Source organism: Rhamphochromis sp. 'chilingali', assembly GCF_963969265.1.
Source record: "Rhamphochromis sp. 'chilingali' genome assembly, chromosome: 2".
Taxonomy (NCBI): Eukaryota; Metazoa; Chordata; class Actinopteri; order Cichliformes; family Cichlidae; genus Rhamphochromis; species Rhamphochromis sp. 'chilingali'.
Window position 1 is genome coordinate 15630689 of NC_137930.1, and position 23525 is coordinate 15654213.

Sequence of the window (23525 nt, forward strand, 5' to 3'; positions counted from 1 at the left end):
CAACCTGAAGGTTGAGGTCAAAATCAAAGGTAACGGAGGTTTAAAAATAAACAAAGGCGGAAAACAAATGGCGACAATATGGATTCTGTCCTCTTTACAAAACAGCAGTGCAATGTTTTGAAGCTGTCACACTTCACAATGCATAAATGTGGGATGCAGAAACGCGTAGAAATAAAAAATAAATCACTAGACTTTAGAAAGCATGCTATTCACTGGAATGGTGACAGCCTTCTCTGGAAACTTTAGACCACACATTGCTCGGAAACGGCGTTCAAACAAGATCCCATTTTAACGTTTCAACTTTGTTGCCACGGATAAGCTCAGCCTCGAAGGTAAGGCTCAGGACAAGGACTCTTTTTAATAATAATGCCTCAGATGTCACCACTACAAAGAACCATTCTCATGAGGCCTGGGGATGGAGTTTCCACTGGGGATAGAGTATCTCTCTGGTTGGCTGCGGTCCACGTGTCTGTGACGGGCCGTCTTGCTGTGGGAAGAGTTTGGCCACGGAGACAATGCGAGTCCTAAGGCATTCACTTACATGTCCTTCCGTGTAATCCCATTGCTCTTTTTACAAAATGAGACAAAGAATCAGAAAAACACAACAGCTCCTTATCGTTGTTTCGATGCTTCTCAAAGAACGCTCCATAGACAAAGCTTGACACAACACTTATCTGTGCAAAAACTGACAAAAGGTGCTGAGATTTTTGAATTCACTGAATTCCTTTACTTGGTTACGTCGGACAAAGGAATAGCAAGTAATGGAAACGTAATGCTAAAGTAACAAGGTAGTCCTCAGCATGAAGCTTCACTTTACTTGAGGGGTCAGAGTAGGTGACATTAATCGTTACTTCAGGATTACCTCAAACACTAAGTAACTGGTCAGTCTTACATTTGATTTAATTGCTGCTCAGTGATCAGATTTAGTCAGAAAAGACAAACAAAGTTGAAGCGTTCATGATGTTGTATATCTGCTGGTTTGTTAGCTTAATAATGATAATAACAACAACCATTGTGTATTATAAAGTACTACCTCCTAATCCATGACAAAAGCCAACACTGTAAGTTATACCAAGGTAACACGCCCCCCCCCCATGTAATCAGTAGCACTGCAGTGAACAGGGTAAGTAGGTCAAATCAGAGAAGGTCAGGTTTAAGATAAAATTTACTGATAGTCTTCCAGGAACATTTGAAAATAATAATTCTATATGAAAGTCGCACAATGTTAGCTTGATTAGCTGGAATAACTGATGATTTATTGTAATACTGAGCACGCCACAGGTGAATTAAAAGAAATCCATTAACAAGTGTAGTGATTCCACTTATACATGCCAAAAGTTCACATGTCCCTGTATACTTGAGGCCTGTTTTGATCATGTGGGAGTTGCTGCCTTTTCCGGGTCTCACAGATCAGGTACTATAGATCTCGATCAGATAAGAGTAGACTGGGAGTTCACTAGGGCACTGCCTATTTCCCTACACACACAAAACATGATTATTTATAAGGGATTGTGTTCCAGTCACGGGATGGTGAGCCACTTCCCATGGCTCTTAAAGTGAAATGGGGGGGGGGGATAAGCTGTAAGCACATTTGCCTTAGCAGCTCACCTGGCAGTTTCCTTCCACTCCATCTCCTGCCCGTCCACTTCCAGAAGCTCATCCAGCTCAGTGAAGAGTTGGGGAGGTGGTGGGCCATCATCCTCCTCTCCCAGGATAAACCGGATTCTCTCAGCAGGAGAAACTGCAAGCAGAAAGAATTGAGTTAGTGGACAAACAAATCAGCAGTGTAGTTGCTGTCATTGTGTGAAGCTACACAGATGCCTGCTGTGCAGAACTTAAGGTTTCCTGCATAGGAAAGAAATTGCAGCTGCATAATCATGCACAGAATAGAAAGCTCAAACAGCTGACTGGTCTGACAATCTGGCATGCATCTGTCTGACATCAAAACAGTATTTTCTGTAAGCGTGAGACCACAATATATCTTGCATAGCAGACTTGCTTAAACTGCAACTGCTCGAATATCATCTCTCACTGTTAGAGAAACATCAGAGGTTTTAATTACTATTCAAAACAGCTGCAGCCTGGTTGGGATGTTACATAGTATGTTTTTTAGCATTTCAGGTAGCTTTAAAGATTTTGTGGGGGGCAGATTGCGCTGCGAATAAGGTGAAAGCACATGACCCTGTAAAAAGAACAGTGTTATCTTAGCTGGAAGGAAACAGCCTGACAACACAAGATTTTCAGTAAAACACATTTTACTTCCTTCTGAGAAAGTTAACCAAGATTTTTTTTAAATCAGCACACTCATGCATTGATAACCTCCCCTGAATGTTTATCTTCTACTTCTATTACTTCAATCAGAAACACGAAGACCATTAAGGAATATGACATCAAGAAAGGTGATGTGACCTCCACAGTAAGACAGCCTAGGCATATAGATTTTTCTTTTTATTATTCATAATAAATTATGTAACCAGTGTTTATTTATGCAAGTTATGATCTTGTTCTGATAACCAAAAATAAAACAGCAATCTCCGGGTTTAACAAGAATCTTGACAAAATGAAATGTGAGAACTGCTTGTTCTTGTTAACTCTTCTGCGAAAGTTGTGCAACGATGAAGTAAGGCAACGAAGTGGAGGTCAAGAGCAAGACACAAGAGGCTATTTATGAAGGTGCCTTGATTTACTGTACCAGTCAGGATTCTGCAGGTTGATAGCTTAAGAACGTAACGGCACCTGTAACCTTTTAATCCTTAAACAGCGCACCAAAGCTTAATTTAGATTGTTTGTTTTTAAAATAGTACAGCTGGAACTGTTCTAATATAGACAGCGCATCTAATAATAGGTCATGTGAAGGTTAAGACCAATGACTCAAAAGGGGCATGAAACACCTTTAGGATCCCATGCATGAACCTTCAGTAAGGATGCAAAACCAAAACATAGGAGATCCTCACACCCACAGCACCTTTCTGCTGTCCTTTTGCAAATATGACTTACTGACACCATATGGTGTACAAAACACTCTTCGCCTCTTACGTTTCACAGCTGGTGTTACCAATGAAAACCAGGCCTTTGTTGTGGTTACACGCAACTTTTGAGTCGTCTGCTCTACAGTTTTTGCCAGAATCAACAGGATTATGTGGGTTTAGATCGGTCAAAGCAGTGGAAAATCTTACAAGTGTAGGGCTACATATATCTGTCAGTATGTGCACTTTCAACTGGGGCTTTAGTTGTCTGGGACAATCTTGTTACACTGTATGCTCATGTTCTGTGACAGCACAACCCCCATAGCCAAAGCTCTGCTTGACATTTGCACACATCAGTTGAAAACTCCTAACAGGGAGAGTAAAGCATCTCAGGTAGAGGCAACATGCACACCTTCATTTAATAGGGTAACAAAAAAATATAAAAGGTGGTTCACTCAAGAGGGAAAAAAATGTTTATGCCAAGAGTAGCTCATCACGCAGTAGAGTCTGCCCTCTTATTCAACCTTCAAACACTGTTTGCAGTTAAGCTCTTTTAGAGAGATACAGTAGTATGGGAACGTGGGAGTTTGTTTATGTGTGTGTGTTGTGTGTGAGCTAGAACGGACATTTAAATATGGATGACAGATTCAGTTTGAGCTTCTGTGTTAGGTCTGCTCTCCTGCTGCCCACTGATTTTCCAGTCTGTAATCAACTCTGTGGAACCCCCTATGAGCAAACACTTGGCAACAATGAGAAGGAAAAACTCCAGTTTTTAACACGAAGAAACCTCCAGTAGACCCAGGCTCAGGGAGGGGGAGCGGTTAGGGATGAGGAGAGGGAGACAGGACAAAAGACATGCTGTGGAAGATTGCCAGAGATTGATAATAACTAATGGTTAAATGCAGAGTGGCATATAATCACATAGATAGTGTAAAAAGGGGAGTGGAGAAGAAATGCTAAATGCATCATTGGAAGCCTAACTATAAGCTTTATCAAAAAGGAAAAGTTTTAAGCCTAATCTTAAAAGTAGAGGGTCGTCTGTCTCCTGAATCTAACGAGGAACTGATTCCACGGAAGAGGCGCCTGAAAGCTGAAGGCTCTGCCTTCCATTCTACTTTTAAATTCAATTCCCTAGGAGCCTAAATCTGAGAGCAAAGTGCTCTTTTGGGGTGATACAGTGCTATTAGGTTTGTAAGTTAAGATGGGGTTATTTGTAAAACCCAAGAGCTAAGATTTTAAGCGTTACTCTCATTTATATAGAAATGCAATCCATTATTATTATTATTATTATTCTCTGACACCCAAATTGAAAAGCCCTTGACAAGTTTATTTCTTGCAATGAATCATGCCCCTGTCATTACTCTTAGTTTTCATCTGAATGCTCAAGGTTTTTAATCACTACAAATTAAATCACTATAGTAGCTGAACAGTTGAGAATGATGGCCTCAACATTGCATTAAATTCATTTTTAGATAGGAAAATACCATCACAGTACATCAAAATGGTGTAACCAAAGAAAGGCATTTTACAAATGACAAATGATGTTGTCCTTCTGGCAAGCAAAGCCAAAGAAAAGAGCTGCTATCACAAATAATGGCTTTAATCAAAGATCACAAATACTAGAAAGGATACAACTGATAATTTTCATCGTATATGCTCTTCTGCACAGCTATAAAACCAGGAGATGTAAATAAGTTGGACTATTTGTTAAAGACATTAGGGCTTGGATGACATGTACTTTTCTCCTAATAAATTCAGAATCGTGAAGCGATCATATTTGGCTGTAAAGATTTAGGAAACATGCCATCCAACCAAATACTTTCTCTGGATGGAAGTACCTTAAACTCCAAGACCACTAGGAAGGAACATCAGGTCCTTTTCGTTCAGAAAAATTCACACAGTAAACAAACCTCTAGGACTGCCTTCTATTATCTTCTTACTCTTACTTAAATTAAAAACATACTTTCTCAGGGTGATGGTGAAAAACTACCTCGCATTTATTACTTCCAGGCTGGACAATTGTAATTCTTGAGATTCCTCCCATTTTGGTTAGTCTTTGTTGGCTCCCCCTGTTAAATCAAGATTTAAATATAAAATTCCTCTACTTGAGTATGTCCTAAATAACCATGCCTCCATTGTGTCTTAAAGACCTCGTAGCACCTTATATTCCCAAAAGAGCACGTGACTCTCAGAGTGCAGCCCTATTTCTGATTCTCAGAGTTTCCAAACGTATGATGGGAGGCACAGCATTCAGCTATCAGGCTCTTCTCCAGTGGAACCAGCTCCTAATTTGGTTTAAGAAACATAGACTCTTTTCACTTTTAAGATTAGGTGTCAAACACTTTTTTTCTGTTCAAGTTTCATTGATAAGTTTTGCTGCATTAGGCCCAGTTGCAGGGAGGCCTCACATGATGCACTTAGCAACTCTCCTATAATATCTGCTTCCCTTGGATTTTATGGTGCTACTGCATATTATTAACTTTTTCTCTTCTCTCTGCACGTAACCTTTCTGCACATATAGTTGCTTCTGGAGCTGCATGTTCCTGATCTGTTGTTACTTGCTGTACTAGTGAATGTTGTCGCTCTGTGCTCATCTTTTCACTTTCTCCTCACCCCAGCCGGTTGTGGTGACAGATGTTCCCTGAGGCTGCTTCTTGCCATTGGCCTCTATCCAGCAAAAAAAAAAAAAATCAAAACAGCAATTTCTCTCTGTAAAACCGTAAGGTCATGACTTTAGTTGCTACTCTAGGTGTCCTGAGAGGACAGGTTGTAATTTGGTGCTATATAAGTTTTATCCAAATGTAACAAGTAATAAAGCTCTTACTAACTGAGAAAACAAACTACAGTCTCTGATTGCATTCTCTAGACATATCTGTCTCTATGTCACCTTATGTCACAAGTCTGAGAGTATTTTTAAAAAAAAAAATCAACTAATTGATAAAGAAGTTATTCTTATGTAAGCTGATGTTAGTTTTTTCCGCGTTTACTTAAAGTCGGTGGAGTTTGCATGACTCCGAAAGTAATCAGGCAGGGCCCATGACACCTACTGTAGATAGAGAGAGATTAATGGGAACAAAGCTCCTCTCATATTGTGGCACCTTTGAATGACTAAGCACTCAGGCTGGTTTACATCTGAGCATAAGGTGTAACAGAGGATTACAGCGTCAGAGGAGAGAAGATTACTCAGCTGTGGGGCTGCTGTGAGAGCCTGTGAAAAGACAACTCAATGTTACGCCGGCAAAACCAAGAAAGATGCAATTGTAAATTGTCAACAAAGCCAAAAAGTGGTCAATGGACAATGCCTATCATTGTATCTACTCGTGCTTTATTCACCCATTCATGCAGATCCCTTCAGACTCTCTCCCGTTTCTTGATAATGGAGCCCAACCCCGAGTCGTGCATTTCATTTTTAAATCTCCAACTCGTGTCTACTTTTAGGAACTGGCTGTACTTTAAGGAATGGTAAATGGACTCCTTCTTACATGGTGATTTTCTACTCTGCTTGGGAACTCAGAGCACTCTTAAATCTATAATATCTTGCCCAATTATACTTTGGCATGCAGACTGGAGCAGCCAGTCAACAACCCTCTGATTAGAAGGAAGGTAACAATTCACAAACTAGTCCTTTGGTGACACAGAAAATTTATATTTGTGGTACGTTTCTCAAACTAATAGGTTTCTATTTTCATTCTACAGTTGGAGGAGGAACAATGAATCTACTGGCTGTCTTACAAATAATTCTGGAATGCTTCACAGTTTCCTGGTGGATCGCCTCTTCCAGTATGCCTCGTTCAATGGTGTCACTCCAAATCATAGCATCACTCTATTCACCTTCACCTCTATTATTTGTCCACACAAGGTGCCTATTGTTATGAAACTCTGCTCACTGTCTTTGAACTTTTGTTTGATTGTAGTCTTTTGAATGCTTATACAACTTGTGATTGCGGTCTTGTGTAGGAGGTTGGGGGCGATATTTGATGTCAAAACAAGGGGATATCCTTAAGATGGTTACGTAAGCACTGCACCCACCCACCCTCTGTTCAAAAATTACAAGTCAAGAAGAAAGCTGACCTAAGGGTTAATATACAAGCTAAATCAGCTTGTTTTACACAATGTATGAACTCAGGGTCTACACCAAAGCCCAGCATCATCATCATACCACTAGAATAATTGTACGGTGTGTACGATTGGTTTATTCTTGATGAAACTCTATAAACTACCTAGGGCTACCATGATTTGCAACATTTATATGGCGACTGATTAAATATTTGCTTCAAATTAAAAATATTGTTTCTTTTTCTGTGCATTTCCATACAGAAACTGCATGATCGAGGCCAGTTTTTGCACACGTTTGCATGTTCATATGGTTTTAGATTTAGATTTATTTACTGGTCGTTTGAGAAATGCCATTTGTGCTTTTTGGTGACTGTTGGACAAATACGCACCTTACATGTAACGCTCTCTACAGGGTTTACGTTTTAAGAAATGGCAAGTTTTTATTTCCTAACTGCCGCACTTATACTGATCTGAACCATTAACTGAGGGTGAAAGATGTGTCACAACACATGGTTGTTTGCAATGTCCAAGGAATCATTATCAAGTAGTCGCTGTGAATCGCAGGTGGGGCCGTTCATTCCTTTGATGTAAAGTGCTGCCTTGCCTTTCAATTCTTTTCCTTTTAAATGTATATGTTTCCAATAAAAGCCCCTATGATTGATATTAATGTGAGTTAAAGTGCCTGACCCATAAAAACATGTTGAAAGTCGTACCCTTTCCTTTTTTACTGGCTGTGTAAACTTCTACTGATATACATGTACTGATGCAAGCCTGGCAAAAAACTAGCTTTTGATAGTGAGCTAAATAAGGGTTATTCTGAACTTCGGATCACCTAAAGAAACTATTTGGAGTCTCAGGTTTAAATATGAAACTGAACAGGTACCCTTTAAGGATTCATCTGAACTTTAAATATCAGTGGAAATACCAGTTTACCTTGATCCTATTGGCCTTTGTGGCCCTGTTGTCATTGTTCACACATGCCCTGATGAGTCAAGCGGCAAATCCCTTGCTCAAATATATCCGACACCACCACACACAACAAATTCACCAGCTTATTGTACCAGTTTCCAGCATCATTTTATGGTGAATTCCAGTAATGATAATTGTGAATCTTGCTCATACCAGATGTAACGTTTTGGGACTCTTAAAAACAAAAACGATGATTTACCCAAGAGGAGGTACAACTTTGGGGCTCTCTATTACAATTACACGCATTTACTATACACTGAAGCCAAATCATAGTGTTGCCATTGAAGACTGTGAGGTTCAGATTTTCCCACCTGTTTTACCTAATTAAAAAAATGTCCCTTCTTCCTCATTAAATGCAATTTCTGTCTGTTTTAATTCCTCAGGCTGTAGAAAACAATCAGGGGATTAATGGTTCAACCATGTCAGCTTTCTAAGCCTCTCTATAGGGACAGACCGGGTGTATTTGCCCTATAGCAACAGTAAGATTAGAATACTGTTGACAATCTTGCAGTCTTTTTTCATCCACACAGAGTACTACTTGTACTACTTTGTCATTTGGTCTTAAGGATCTCGTTTAACATCTCTATATCTTGCCATTTGTGCTAAATCTTCCGTTTTACCACTTAGCTTCTGAGAATCCTTTCCCACAAATCTCAGAGTGCCGTGTTTAATCATCAGGTGACAGGTAACACACACACACCCCCCCCCCCTTTTGTTTACTTTACACACATTAAGCTATTCCAGCGTCATTTTCAGATTAGTGCTCAGCATGTTCCCATTCCCCTGCTGCATTTATTCACTTGAGTGCAGGCTGCTGCTTAAAGAAAGAGAGCCCCTCGCACCCCACCCACCCCTCATTGCTCTGCCTCCTTACTAGGGAAAACTGATATCTTGTAGGCTGTAATTTGCACTGGACTTAATCCAGATGACTTAAAGCTCATCTCAGGAGCGATTTATCCATCACCAACGTGGCTCTCATAGATGATTTCATGCACACTGTTTTTACTAAACGTCATGTTAGTGTCACCACGACTCACTGAGAGGTTTGAGGACGCTGATGTCTACATTCTCCCCGTCGGACTTGGACCCTTCTGCGCTCTGTTCAGGTCGTTCCCGCTTCTCCTTGTGGCTAGGCCTGCGTCTGTGGCGCCTCCTCCTGTGGTAGCTCTTGGGAACGTGGACACCGATGTACACAGTGTGATGACCTGTCACAACATAAAGCAGAGAGCAAGCAGATCAGATGACAAACACGGGAGAGAAAATAAATCACTTTAATCCCAAAAACTGGGTAATCTGCGTCGTCCACCGACAGGAGAAAAACTGCCGCTGTAGTGTGATGTAGTGTGAAATGTTAAAACATTTCTATTTCCTCTCACAGTATGCCATCAAATTGCAAAATTAAAGAAATGCCAGTGACTTCCTACACAGAGACTCGTACAGGAAATGATGATTTAATGTCTCCAGGAAGTAATTAGAAAGAATAGTGGGTGTGAGAAGACTGAGATTAACTGACCCAGTTAGTGATGCAGCTCTCTTCACCCATGCATTTCACAAACATTTCTTTTAGGGTTAAATAATCTTTCATACTTGATGGTTAGCCTTGTTTTCTTGCAGAAAACAAAAGGCCAACACAAAACCACGCTCTTCTTTCAGACTCCTGTGCAGGCGAGCACAGGAGGCTCTTGCAGCTACTGCTTACACACAAGCAGCTCGACATAATCCCCAAGTATTTTTGCTTTGTGTTCATCTAAAAGAAGTGGTTTCGTGAAGTATGTGGATGCCTCAGTAAATTCATATGGGTGTCTCCAGATGCATTCTTTTGCGGGTTTAGCTGACAGCCAGAACTGGACAGGATTAGACAACTTGAAGAGACATCTTCCTGTACAGAAACGTTAGAGGAAGTGGATAATGTTTATCCTATATGTCTAATTCTGCACTGATACTCTGGAGGGTGAAAGAAATGACTGGTTTCACATTTGCTTGCACAGGACTGCATATAGTATGTGTGGAAAAAATGGGAATACATTACACTTATCACGTAAAGCTAAAGATAGTGGGCTGCAATGTGTCTTTACCTTCCACTTCCTCTTCATCACAGATATGTTTGACAAACGAGGCTCCTCTGTCCAAGACTGCCTCATCCTCCATTCTAAAAGGAACAAAAAAAGAATTAAAAATGTTACATAAAGATCATGACATGGGTTAGGATGACTTATGGCCCCATATTCAACATCCTCTGACCACTGTATCCACTATCACACCTCTACACAGCTGCTCCAAAGTAGAAAAAAAAAGTACTGTAATGTAATGTCACTTTTATGACCATCGGAGTGAAATTCAACTTACTGTGAAACACAATCCTGAAAAAAGATTCTTATTCAGTGTGAAATGTTGTTGGATATTAAAGTAACATCTACATTCCAAGATCTATCTATCTAACGTTAGCACAAATTTTATTCAGGCTTGTAAGTGACGTTTTATTGAAGGATGCAGTACTGTGCAAAAACTCTCAAGTCACCCCTCATTCTTGCTTCCAAGAAGCCAGACTCTTGAACAATCATTCGCCAGGATTTCTGAATGCCTTTCAAATGTGTTCTTTGGACTTTGGTTGCTTTTTCACTGATTTTCAGTCTAGTAATTGACCATTTTTATAGGAAGGGCTTCTTTGGCAAGCCACTTAACACTGACCTATGAATCGTTCAAACATAAAAAAAAAAGCACCTAACTGAAAAAAAAGATGAAACAGTATTGTGTGTAAACATAACAGACAACTTGGCAAAGAATCAATTTTAAAATGTATCTTTAGGGCATTTTGTTGCTAACAGTCTGTTGCAAAAAACACACAATTTGTCCCCATATCCCAAAAGATAAGGCAGTTACAGGCATAAAACACTGTTTTTGCACCAACAAGGTGAGTCCCAAAGAGCTATCACCTAAATCTTTGCATATCTCATCATGGTCTGCAGTGTGTCCTTAAAGAATTTGAGGAAACAGGACAAATGCAGGGCAAAAGAAAAAGTGGCATACCCAATCTTTTTTCCGTAGCAGATGAACAGTATCTCAAAGTCATGTCATTAAGAAACAATGAAAAAAGTCTCAGTAGAAGGGTGGCTCCCCAGAGGGCATTCTTAAGGAAGGAAAACGTGGAGAAAAGGCCAGCATATGCCAAATCAAATGAGAACTGGAATGCAAAAATCCGGTTTTATGGAATAACGAATCTAAATTTGAAATTTTTGCTTCAAATCATCATCAACATGTACATCAGAGGTCAGGTGAGAGGTACAGCAGTGAGAGTCTACAGCCATCCGTAAAACACCGTTGGGGATTTTGTCAAGAGTGATGGAATGATGAATGCAGAAAAGTACCAATTTTTTCAAAATGTTGATCCACTGTGCAAAATGTCTGATTGGCACTTGCTTTATATTTAAACTTTTACTGCCTATTGGATCACTCCAAAACTACACAGGAAGAGCTTGTTAATTAACACCATCAGTAACAAACTTCAATATAATGCATCAAGGTCTTGCAGTGCCCGCAGGTTTCCCCTGCTCAACAAGGTAAATGTACTTCTACCCTCACCAGCATCAACTCAACTTGTCATGTTTGGAGGAAGAGAAATCCTAAGTACGTCCCAAAGAACACCGTCAACACAGTCACGCATGGAGGTGGAAGCATTATGCTTTGGGCTATTGTTCTACAAAGGGTACAGGACCACTTCACCACTTTGAGGAGCCAATGGGTGGGGTCATGTGCCAACCTACTTCCCTCAGCTAGAACACTGAAGATGGGTCATGGATAGGTCACATTAAGGTCATGGAGTGGCCTAGTCAGTCTCCAAACCTGGTGGCCAACTACAAAAAACGTCTCACTGCTTTGCTTGCTCCACCAGGTAGACAGTCATGTTTTGCTTGGAGATAAAAAGTCTCAAGCCACCCCTCACTCTTGCTTCCAACTTGCTACTTAGCTCACCTGGTAATGTGGATAATTATTTTCAACACTGAATACAGAAAACAATACACCATAAAAAGATGAAAAAACAAAACAAAAAAAGAGGCTGCCTTTATATTCCACTGTGTTGAGCTATAAAGGGTAAGTAAAGACTTACCCTGTGCCTGTGTGTCAATTTACTGCGTCAAACTGCAGTAAAACTAAATATGCGTGTCACAATCAAATTTGTGTTTTTCCTTTGGCAGCATTTTTTTCCCCAATAAACCAAAAATAAATATTTGCTTCGGGATGCATACAAAGAATGCAAAATAAACACGTGAGCAGTTTAAATTTGCTACTGAACAATGTGAGGCCAACGATGAGACAGCACAGAAGGAATGGGAGCAGTGCGCAAAACCGCTAAATAAACAAAGTCAGGAAGGATACAACGTGTTCCTTTGATTGCACTCCGAGCTCATCTGGATCTCCCTAGTGGATATGATCTCTGGCCCTAAGAACATAGGAGCACAACACTGATGATAACAGATGCAACCAGCTCCCAGATCAAATGGGTGTCGAGGAGTGGTTGGGTTAAGTGCCAAGTTTATATGCAATCCTTAACCTCTGTACCTTCTTTTTGTTGCTCTTTTTTTCTTAAATATGAAAAAAATAAATAAATAAAAGTGACCGAGGTTTCCGCACTGTTCCGTGCACATAGAGTCAACACTATCATTTAGGCCTTGATTGCTTTGAGTGTTCTGTTCCACTTGTCCTCATCGTCTTCCATCCCAGGACAGAGCATCCAGAAAATAGCACCAACTTTAGAAGAGCTGGGTTCTGCCATGCTGTATTCTTTGTACCTTGTACCTAAGCAGACATGTTAACAACGATCAGAAGTGACACGCTATAAAAACATGAGATTGGCCCTTTTAATTCAATCTTGCACAATGGCTGTACAGACAGGAGCTACGATTCAGGATCTCTCTAAGAACCCAGCTTGGGTATTTACTTCTGCAGCAGGTACCAAAGAACTGGTGATGCAGCAGTATGCATGAAGGCAGCTCATGTAGCACAGAGAGAGGGTCATCAGGGAAACCGGTGAGCACACAGAAGAGCAAAGAAAGCTCATGTTTCAGGTTTTACTGCTGGCTAAGGCAAGTTCACAGAGCCGTGTTAATCACTGCACACTGTGGCCTCAGACAGGGCTCGACTAACCATGAGAAACAGGCCACAGGTGGTTTACAGACATCCTGGATGCAGGAGGGGAACGCATCATTCCTGTTTTGAATTGGGTGTCAAATGGAAAAAGAAATATGGTAAGTGCTTCAAAGAGAGTAGAAACTTTAAATCTGCTTTTTGGTATAACTCAGAAAAGTCAAAATGACTCGCCGAGTTTAAAATCAGGTCAACATAGTCGATTGGATCCTACATCTCCTCATTCAAGTCATTTTAAATGCAGGAAATCGACTTGATCTTGCCCCCCCCATTTCCTTCTATGACTCTATCTTCTTGATTAATCAATAATAATAAGAATAGTAATAATAAGAATAATAATCTGGGTGAAGATCTGAGCGACCAGTTGCATCTATTTCTCACTCCTGAACTTTCGATTCTGCTTCAGTTCTCAGTGACCTCAGGCGTCTGGATAAACCTGTCAGTGCGTGAGGAGCCGGGATCAGCTGTTTGGGATCAAGGATCATCCCCATCTCTTTACAGAATGACACATCCAGTCCAACCAGCCTGGTTGGCCATGAGGGTAGATGCCCTCAGCGCCATCAGGGCAAAAAACAGAAAGAAAGAAAGAAAGAAAGAAAAAAGGTGTACAGCAGTGAGTTTCAAGCCTTAAAGTGATACTCGAGCTAAAGCTGATCTTCTGGGCGGTAATACCCACATGAAAGTTTAACAGGCAAGCATAAAAAAGCGGATTTGGCTGGTTGCAGTTAACTTCTGCACCATTACTTGAAGGACAGAGGAAGACATATAGGTGATCAGCATTAGGTATATAACTTGATAATTGGCCATTTGGCAATTTCTCAGGCTGAGAGTAGGCCATAATATGAAGCATATACCTATATATATTTTTAATCAAAGTGTTGCAATAATACAACCATTATATTGGTATTGTTATCACAACATACTTTTCAGCTTAATATTCCTCAGATATAGCCACCCAATTAACACTCAAGTGGGGCTATTGTGACTTCCACTACCACACCGCTGCGGAGCCTGAATGCGAAGTGAAATGGGTAAACAAATAAATGGCCATATCACCAGTACAATCAAAGAGATTATTTGACTTGTGTAATAACCAAACAGAAGTTAGCTCGGTGCCCTTCAGCTCTGCCTTAACTTTTGGAATTTCCTTCAATGGCACATTGGTCAAAGCATCAACGGGAAGAACACAAAAGAGCATTTTAAGTTTCAGCAGGCGCTCACACAGGTGCAGGTAAAACAGAACAAAAAGAATAGAGAAAACGTTTCCCTGTTACAAAACCAGACGTCTGTCTCCGGGAAAGACACAAGAACGAGGAATCGGCTGTCACTTTTATTTCTGCTGCTCACATGGCACGGCACAATAGGTCATTTCAGGTTTCGTTCGTTGTTACTTGGAGAGGGCGTCACGCTCGCTCTGAGGAACTGTGCCTCGCCTATTCCGATGCAATTACATTTTCAAGCCAAAAACATCCATCTAAAATAACTTGTTACCGTGAATGAGATGCTTGTAAGGAAAGAGCAGACTCCGTGAATCTTCCCTGTTTGACATTACTGTGAAGTCTATACAACTGGGCCCAGTGGATGGGATGGGGGAGGGGGGGGAGGGTTCCCCCTCATACCCGTCCGCCACGGGGATAGTGCAGTCTAGCGCACTACGCATTACGCACGGCTTTATTCAGAAAGATACAATGCAAGACATCTCCGACACTTGCCTTGCGCTCTCCTCCTCTCTAATTAATAGCGACAGCTTCTTGGAAAATAGATTAGCCCGTTCATAGCCACGGTGTGTGTCTTATCTATCCAAGGTTGTCGCTGGAATGAATGAACGCTTTTCAGAAAGATCAGTACTCTTATAAATAGCTTGCACGTGGCGTTACTATGGCATGCCATCAGCGATCCACTAAACTCAGAAACCACAGAAGTTCCAGCTTTACGCACACTGGCACAATGCTTTGAACGTGACTACTTCGTTTTCTAGTGAGCGACATTCCTGACGCCTCGTTCACCGACTCAACACTTGACAGGAAACAACAAAACAAATCTCCCCAAAAACCCGAGGACCGAAAGCTACGAGGTAAAACTTCAAACGTGCATAGCTTTTAGTTTCACAAGTTAACACTTGACGATCAGACACTTACTTGCTCTTGTCGGAACTCATGGTGACAAGTTTCCCCTTCGCGGCTGATCAGCGTGGCGTCCACCTGTCCTCCTCGTCAGTTTCGAGTCGTGCGTGTTTGAGAACGGTTGCCTAATCTAACTGCTTTGGGAGCCAAAGTGCCTAAAACTAAAGTACGTGAGCTGCGGCTATCTCGCTGGGATGATTTCTGCGACCCTACAAATCAAACCTAACGCGAAACGCACAATCCACATATCTAAATGGAAACGCACACGCAAGGCCAAGGTAACATCTTGTCCAAAGCGCCTGTTTGGAAGTGCCACGGGAGTCTTTGTGTGTAGCGTTTCTTTCCCCATATTTAAAGTACCATCCCTCCTCCTGCGTGACGCCACAGGGGCGGAGGTCAGACCATTAGCGCTGGGAGGCGCGCAGAAGACTAAAACTTGACAAATTGGCTCCCCATTACTTCATCAAAACAACTTTGACCATAGACAGAAACATGCAAAATCAGTTTTTTATTGCTTAACAGGAAATATATAAACAAATCCTGCTAACAACATTCTAAAAGTTACACTTAAATAATTCATTTGAACACTTGCTGAGGATGGGTATTTATTTTGGACCCGGAACTGCCAAAAAGAGCAAAAGCAAACAAAAAGTCATGAGATGTTTCCACCTTGGTGATCCATTCTACTCTGTGCTTTTTAAAAAGGCATTAAAAGTAAAAATGAAAGAAGCTAATGTCAGATAGCTTTAGTCAAATCCTATTGGAGCTACCAGGTCAAGGCAGGCTGAGCGCTCAGAAATAGCCGGGCAGCTTTAATGGAGACTGGCGACATCTTCTGGAAGAGCTGCACAGAGTGCCAAGAAACATTTGGAGCGGAGAAAGAACACGTGTGACACTTGATTTTGTGCAATCGGTGGGGAAAAAAAAAAAACAAGTTTACTGTCATTGTTATCAGTGGACATACATTACAATCTCATTTGTGCACATTAATGCTGATAAATACACAACACTTAAAAAAAACAACAACCAAAAACCCCCAATTTCTTTTCTTTTCAGTTATTGAACAGACAAGTAACTGTCATTGTCTATGCTTTAAAAGCCATCCAGTCTTCACTCTTTTCTTTGTGGTGGTGCTCATAGCGTGCTCAAGAACTCTTTGACCTACAAAAAAGCAAAAAACAAAAACAAAAAAGGCGTCAAATTAGCATTAAAATCTAAACCAACAAAGGCACAGATCATTACTTTGGATTTCTTTTCCCCTCCCCTCCTTGGATAACAGTTGGGTTTATGTAACAGCACCAAGCTGTGTGTGGAACAGGGTTTTTTGTGTCTGATGTGAAAATAAGTGCCTGAGTTAACCACAGCTGATAGCATCAACATGAAACTGGTTCATGAACAAGCGCAGTGTGTGTTTACTCGAGTAAAAGTACCAATGCCAGTGCTCAAGCATTTTATTGCATCACTGAGCCCTGAATCACAAGAAACTCAGTCTCATGCAGCATTTTGCCCAAACTGTCTTCTTTTATAACAGCAAGCGAGTAAATTTGAAACATCTTTTTACAGCACTGTGTTTTGACACAGTGCTGCTCAAACCTGTTGAGCCACTCGTTGCTTATTTCCATTTTGCTAGGAAAATGAGGCAGATGCAGCGATTTATTGAAACGTGCAAAAACATACATGGAAATACAGTATATGAAAAGTAATGAAAGCATTAATTGATGATTTCTGATCTTTACGCAGGCTGAAACGGTACCAACCTTCTCGATCATGTTAGCACATTTGATTTTATCTCCCTTAAAATCTTCATTCACGTCAAGCGTCATGACCGGCACGTCATTGAGATACTCAAACTCCATGCTGTGGGAAGACATGATATAGAACATGCAGTTAGAGATGTTATAGTTTCCCACTGTGGGAAACTGCATACTGTTTTTAATGAAATGAAGACATTAAACTTTGTAAGGAAATGTACACATGATGGAGCAAAGAAACAGCCCGTCACACAAAGCCAATGACGCAGATGAAGATCACATGTATCGCTGTTCGAGCCTTCGCTTCCCCCCCTCCAGCTGTTGCATGAATGGGGGAGTAGGGGGTTTCCAATGCTTATTCAAAGCCTCTCCTATCATACAAGTACATCTGTTTTCCTCATATAAATGCACACAGTTTCTGACTGAACAGTCTGCTTACGTCAGGGTCTTGTGCTGCAGCCAGCTCTCGTGCTTGAAGTGAAGTTTCTCCAAGTACTCCGGAGGGATGTCTTGCTCTTCCTCTCTACCTCTCAGGTGTAACCGCTCTAAACATCTCTGTACACCAAAGAAGAAGAACACTGTGAACTTTTTGCTTATTGTGAGCTTTATTATAATTTTTTTAAATCATGAATGATGAAAATTGCAGAACTTTCTATTAAAGGACACTGTCATTTAGGTATAAACGTGTGCAGTACAAAGGAGGTGGTTACCTCTGGTGAGGCTCTGAGGTAGATAATGCCATCCAGCTCAATGTGCTTGCCAAACTGGTTGTGCAGCCACCCATGCCAGTCCTGGTAGACGGACCATTCGGTCTCATTCATGCATTCACTCTCATATAGGTTGGTTGCAAAGATGTACCTAAGATATAATGAATCCAAAAAAAAAGGATGAGCAATTCTGTTTCATTTATCACAGGATGTTTTAAATTGTAATTGTTTTGAGGGGTTAAATAAATCAGAGGCTGGTTTCTGTGGTGGGAAAGAAGTGAATTCTTACAAAGGTTTCTAAAGCCTGGTAAAAATTCCTACACTGTGTTCACAGTGAAAATTTCTATGAGAAAAATATTTTTATCAAGCGTACATATTCATCAATAGGTCCGATACCTGTCACTGTAGATGGACCGCTCAAAGAACTGCACAGGATTCTCAGCCTCTCTGAGCTTCCCGTTGGCTGATCTGATCTGGGCACGCACCCGGCTGATACAGGCGTAGCTCTGGAAAGTGTAAGCCCACCGCCCTGGCTTCTCGTACATCATTTGCAGGACGTTCCCGCCACTCCTCTGAGATGCGGTCAGCTCCTAGAACATAAAAATCCCATTGTTTCATTTTACACACCTTCATGACTTAGAGATAATAAATGCAGCCTTTTGTCATCATGTGTAACAAAAAGGTGAATCACTGTAAGCTGTGACATAGCCCCATTGTTAAAAAAAAGGCATGTGATGAATACATGGCTAAAGCAGCAGCTATTTGATTTTTTACCAACCAAGCTCTACTGATGGAAACTCTTTGCACACGTTTCTTTACCTTTCCCCAAAATAACATTTTTTAGATCTTGCAAATATCAGAATACAACTTTATGCCACATATGCTGTCTTTTTAAAGCACTGAACTCAGGTCCTTTAAGACAATCCGAGGCATCTTACTTTATACAGTTTAATGTGTCATATACGAGTGATAGTTATTATTATTTACCGATGTATTGTAAATCATTTAAGCTTTGTCTTTTGCTGAACAAAGCTGGCTTTTCCATAAACATCTTAGCCCACATTTAGTAAGTGAGTAAATAAGAAAAGCACTAAACCATTTTTCTAAATTTGATTTGTTCCTCACTGGCATTGCTCTCCAAAAACACTTGGTCCAGTGACTGGCAGAGGGCGCTTTGACCACTGCCTTTAAAAGTTGTGGCAGTAGTGGAGACTTGTTGAGGACCCTTGAATGGTTCAGCAGAAGCAGTGTATTCTGATAGTGCCTGCATACTATCATTTTACAGCGTGCCGACACCATTTTGCACTATTTATTGGATTACCAACAAAAAGTGTACATGTGAGCTGATATGATATATTTTTATTTGAAGTGTTTACCTTCTTTAAACTGGCCACTAGCAGTAGGTTTTTTCCCCCCCACATTCTGCAACAAATTGCAACTAGTGGTAACTAAATGGCCACCCTGAGCTTGAGGGTGTTGCACACTCACAACTAATTTTAATTGACTGCAGGGCAACTGCACCAGTTGCCTGATAGGAAGCAACCTTTCTGCAAATGTAAAAAAGATAAATGTGACTTCCTGTCTACGCAGACGGCAACAAATGTGTGGCTTTCAACCATTTCCACAGTTAATTCCTGAATGATCACAAACAGTTTGCATGTAATTGCAACCATGATCCTAGTCTGTCCGTCTTATGGCAACATTCCTGGCAGGTTTTACTGACAGCGTTGGTATACTCGATAATCTGGTGTTGCAGCACAAAGTGAAAATACTGGACAAGACAGATACTGACAATCTTATGAACAAATCTAGCAAATCTAACAAAGGTAGATTTGCCTGCTGCTGAACGCAAAAGAAGCACAAATTAAAGTTCACTCGTTTGAGGACATCACTTTTGAAAAAAGGTGATAAATTGCAGTATATGTTACTGCAATACAATCAAAATAATAATAAAAAAAAAAAATCACAATAACATCATATTGTGGTAATATATCGTGGGTTGTCTGATGATTTCCACCTCTGCTGGCGATGCTGGGCTGAATGAAAACTGGTAACAATGAAGGATCTACCTAACTTATTATGAATGACTGGTAACTTGTATCCAGTCATCCATAATATAACAACAGTGCAAATGCAACACACCAGTCACTTGTTTAAGCATTTTTGGTTGATATGGAGAAGAGTATCTCAATATCCCTTCAATATCCCTCTCACTGCTTGGTAGCTGGGGGTAGGGTGGGGGGATCCTTATGGCATGTAGAGACCATGAATATTAGGCTGAAAGTGAGGTTACAGGTCGCCAGTTGTGTGTGTGTGTGTGTGTGTGTGTGTGTGTGTGTGTGGGGGGGGGGGGGGGTCAGATGTTTGGCCTGATGATGATGATACATTCATCCGCCCACAGTGGGACTATCTGTCCCTCTGGGTGTGTGGCCACGCAGATACTGTATAAGGGCAGACAGCAGCTGCACTCTAAATACAGATGGGGAGTCTCCCCAGTTATTACGTCTTCCTGAATGCACGATAATGTGCTGGTTATTAAATTACTCACAAATTTGTCATAAACTGACAAGAAAGCAGATTTTATGTAAACATCAGAAAAGTTTTTTTTAAACGACTCTAATATAGAATCTTATTTTATTTTAATACCTCAAAGTCGCTGCCAGTTGTTTGAACATTGCACCACCTGGCGATCGGCTCTGGTACCACCTCCCAGTCCGCGCTCTCCTGCTCCAAGAGGCGAACAAAGGTAGATTTGCCTGCCGCTGAACGCAAAAGAAGCACAAATTAAAGTTCACTCGTGTCATATAGCGTACTGCATAGACCTAGCTATGCGTCACACAGGTGCAATGTCGTTTAATATTTTCTTAGAAGAAGAATAGTCTAGTAGCAAATTGGCGGCAAAAGTAGTACATTAGGAGTACATCGTCTGAAGCTGTATACTGTTACACACAGGTACCCCGAGCAGCACCTGACATCCATCTGCGGACATTAAACCTTTACACTGAACTTTTTGTTTTGTCAAATGTGACTTTTGCAATAAGCTGCAGCACTCACCGATGTTCCCCTCGATAGAAATCCGCTTTATTCTCTTCTCCATCGAGTCGTTCATTGGGTCTGGGCATGGCCTTTTTGGAGTAAAAGACATCTTCGCAAAAATTATTAAATATTTTTAAAATGATCTTTAAAATATTCCTTAGGATGTTGCGGCAGCTGCTAGGATGTCAGCTTGTTGTTTTAGATTTCGCGCTCAACGTTAGGAAGCGGAAGTTAGCACAGCCGTGTATCCGCCCCGGAAGCAGCTGTTGCTTACGTCAGTAATTAAAAGAAGAAGAAGAAACAAATGTAACTCCCAATTCATTCAGAAATGTTTAACAAATGAGCTGTCACGACTTTCAAGTACTAAATTATGAAGTCTGTCACGTATGGATGCGTAAACACGAGTTCAATGTTGTAACTGGTGAGCCGTGCAACTGTTTTTATGCTGATATCTACAATAATGTAGTCCAACAGTATTTTCAAATATCTAATTTCATTGTATTTTATATGTAAAATTTGTTTAGTATAAAAAAATACACACATGTTTTTAGTAAAAAGGTTCAAAATATTTCTCTGAACTGCATTAAAGACTCAATGTGAGGTAGAAGTGGGTGGAACCAGAGTCCATGAATAAGTCATTCAGGGGATCGATCTAAAAACCAATAATATCGATAAGAACGCTGGTATTGGTATCAGACTGATGGTTTGTTTCTGTGCTCCAAGTTCAATATTTAGCCCATTGAACTGTATTATATATTTTTTTATTCTTTTGGCAGTGAAAAAACCCCATCAAACACGCTATGAAAATTGTCTGAACCCTTTCGTGTTGATTGCCACATCTATTTTATTAAATCATGACACATTGCTCTCCTCTACATAAACTGCCTTTATAGACGGCAAGACTGTCCCTGTATGTACTTCGCATGAGATTGATAACAAACTTGCAGCATCGCACAGCATTTACGTGAGCAGTGCAGGTCAATTTAGAGACTTGGGGCTATTTAAGTTTTATTAGATGTCTTCTTTCATTGAGAACATTGTACTATAGTTTAAATGCAGTTATTCCATGTTACACACCTTGACTGAATAGCTTGTATAACCACTCTTAGCAGCAATAACTTGAAGCAATCTTTTTCTTATGACTTTATCATTCGCTCATGTTGTTGTGGAGGCATTTTGGCCCACTCTTCTTTACGACCTTGCTTCCGTTCAGCGAGATTTGTAGACATTTACTTACATTTATTCACAGTTCTCTTAACGCCTCTCAACAGCATCGCAGTCAGGTTGAGGTCTGGACTTTGACTGGGCCATTGCAGCACCTTGATTCTTTCCTGTTTCAATAATTGTACTGCTGAGCTTGGGATCATCATCTGGCTGCACAGCCTCACATATTACTCCAGAATACTTCAGTATTCAGGGATGTTCTTGGTCAACTCAATGACTGGAAGGTGCCCAGGTCCTGTGCTGAAAAACAGCCACAAGACCAGGGCACCTTGATAAAGAGTAAAGTGTGTCTTATTGGATAAAACACATATTGGCAAAGGAAGTGATAAATTGCAGTACACTTTACTGCAATACTATTATTGCTATTGCACAATAATGGTGCCATGTGATTTAAACATTTCAGAAACTCAAAATACCTAACCGGGAAAGTTTCATTTTGATAATAGTTGGGTTTCTTTTATTTTCTTAAAGACAGACACACACAGACACGAAAAGCAGCATAAAGCAGTTTAAAAAAAAAGGAAAAAAAAGAAAAAAGGTTACAACTGTACTTGAGTACAGTACTTTATTAAATGCTTTACTCTGATCACCAGTAGCGCTGAGCTCACAGTACATAATGAACATACAAGTTTTTCAAAGAGTCAAGCCCACCTTTATTTGCCTTATAAACAGCATAAATCAATTCAGTAGCATTGAAAACCCCTACCAAGCCTTTATTTACAGACAATTCACCAATTACTTCAGTCGAGGAGGAAAAACCGTAGGCAACAGGCTATGTTTCGGGCATTTCATAAGGATGAGATGCTTGCAGGATGACCGATATTCTATTACATTTTCAGATATCTGGTGAGCAGTAACATTCATCATAATAAGCTAAGTAAGTTGGAAATGAGAAGATACTGAACAATCAAAACAAACAAGATTTTAATATCCAAAGAAAGGGAGAAGGAAGCAGCCTCTAAAAGGTATAAATGCACTCGTTTAACCAAAAACTATCACTCCATGCTTACTGAATCTTCCAAGACGTGTCTAACTCTCAGTATTTACACATGTGCGTTTATAAGTGTTATACCTCTGACAAATTTCAGATATAAAATATTCATGTCACCGTTCATTTTTTTTGTTTGTTTGTTTTTTTTAAACTTAACCTGACAGAGAAGCACTTCTGTATGCATCCTTCACCCAAACAGAAGACTTATAAAGAAATCTCAATATTGGATATAAAGTATGAATGAGCCAACTGGCATCCCCTTTTAGTGTCGTGTCAATTATTGCATAGTCAAAAACTACACTTTGCGATTGGAGAAAGGTACATGAATCTCCTCTTCGAATCACCACAACAACAAACCAGTCAAGAAAGAAAGCAATAAGAAGTCTCACTTGTGCCTTTCAGCTGATTTAAGAGGGAGTTAAATGAAATAAACTATGGTCAGTCACATGGTACAGCTTCTCCCAAAGCACAGCCAATCCATGTGGGGGTGGGGCATGGGGCAAGGAGGAAGAAAACATTCAAAAAAATAGAGATCAGAAACACTGTTCAAAGTGCTTTAC

At 40.5% G+C, this 23525-nt stretch overlaps 2 protein-coding genes across 3 annotated transcripts in view; both read right to left on the reverse strand.

Annotated features, from left to right (window-relative positions):
* The window catches only part of LOC308392153 (electrogenic sodium bicarbonate cotransporter 1-like), a 33551-nt gene extending 17959 nt beyond the window's left edge, over window positions 1-15592 (reverse strand). For both annotated transcript variants that reach the window (XM_080875057.1, XM_080875056.1), the window contains exons 1-4: window positions 15272-15592; window positions 10067-10140; window positions 9029-9196; window positions 1609-1741 (exon numbers count right to left, since the gene is read on the reverse strand). In XM_080875057.1, coding sequence (XP_080731183.1) covers window positions 1609-1741; window positions 9029-9196; window positions 10067-10140; window positions 15272-15291 — 395 coding nt within the window. In that variant the 5' untranslated portion in view covers window positions 15292-15592. The remainder of the gene's footprint in view (window positions 1-1608; window positions 1742-9028; window positions 9197-10066; window positions 10141-15271) is intronic.
* Window positions 15593-15762: 170 nt separating this feature from the next.
* dck (deoxycytidine kinase) lies at window positions 15763-20987 on the reverse strand. Its single transcript, XM_080874534.1, has 7 exons — window positions 20769-20987; window positions 20361-20476; window positions 18111-18304; window positions 17718-17865; window positions 17447-17562; window positions 17014-17113; window positions 15763-16417 (listed from the first exon to the last, which is right to left on the reverse strand). Exons 1-7 carry the CDS (start codon window positions 20857-20859, stop codon window positions 16391-16393), a joined length of 792 nt encoding a protein of 263 aa, XP_080730660.1. The 5' UTR covers window positions 20860-20987; the 3' UTR covers window positions 15763-16390.
* Window positions 20988-23525: the final 2538 nt, after the last annotated feature.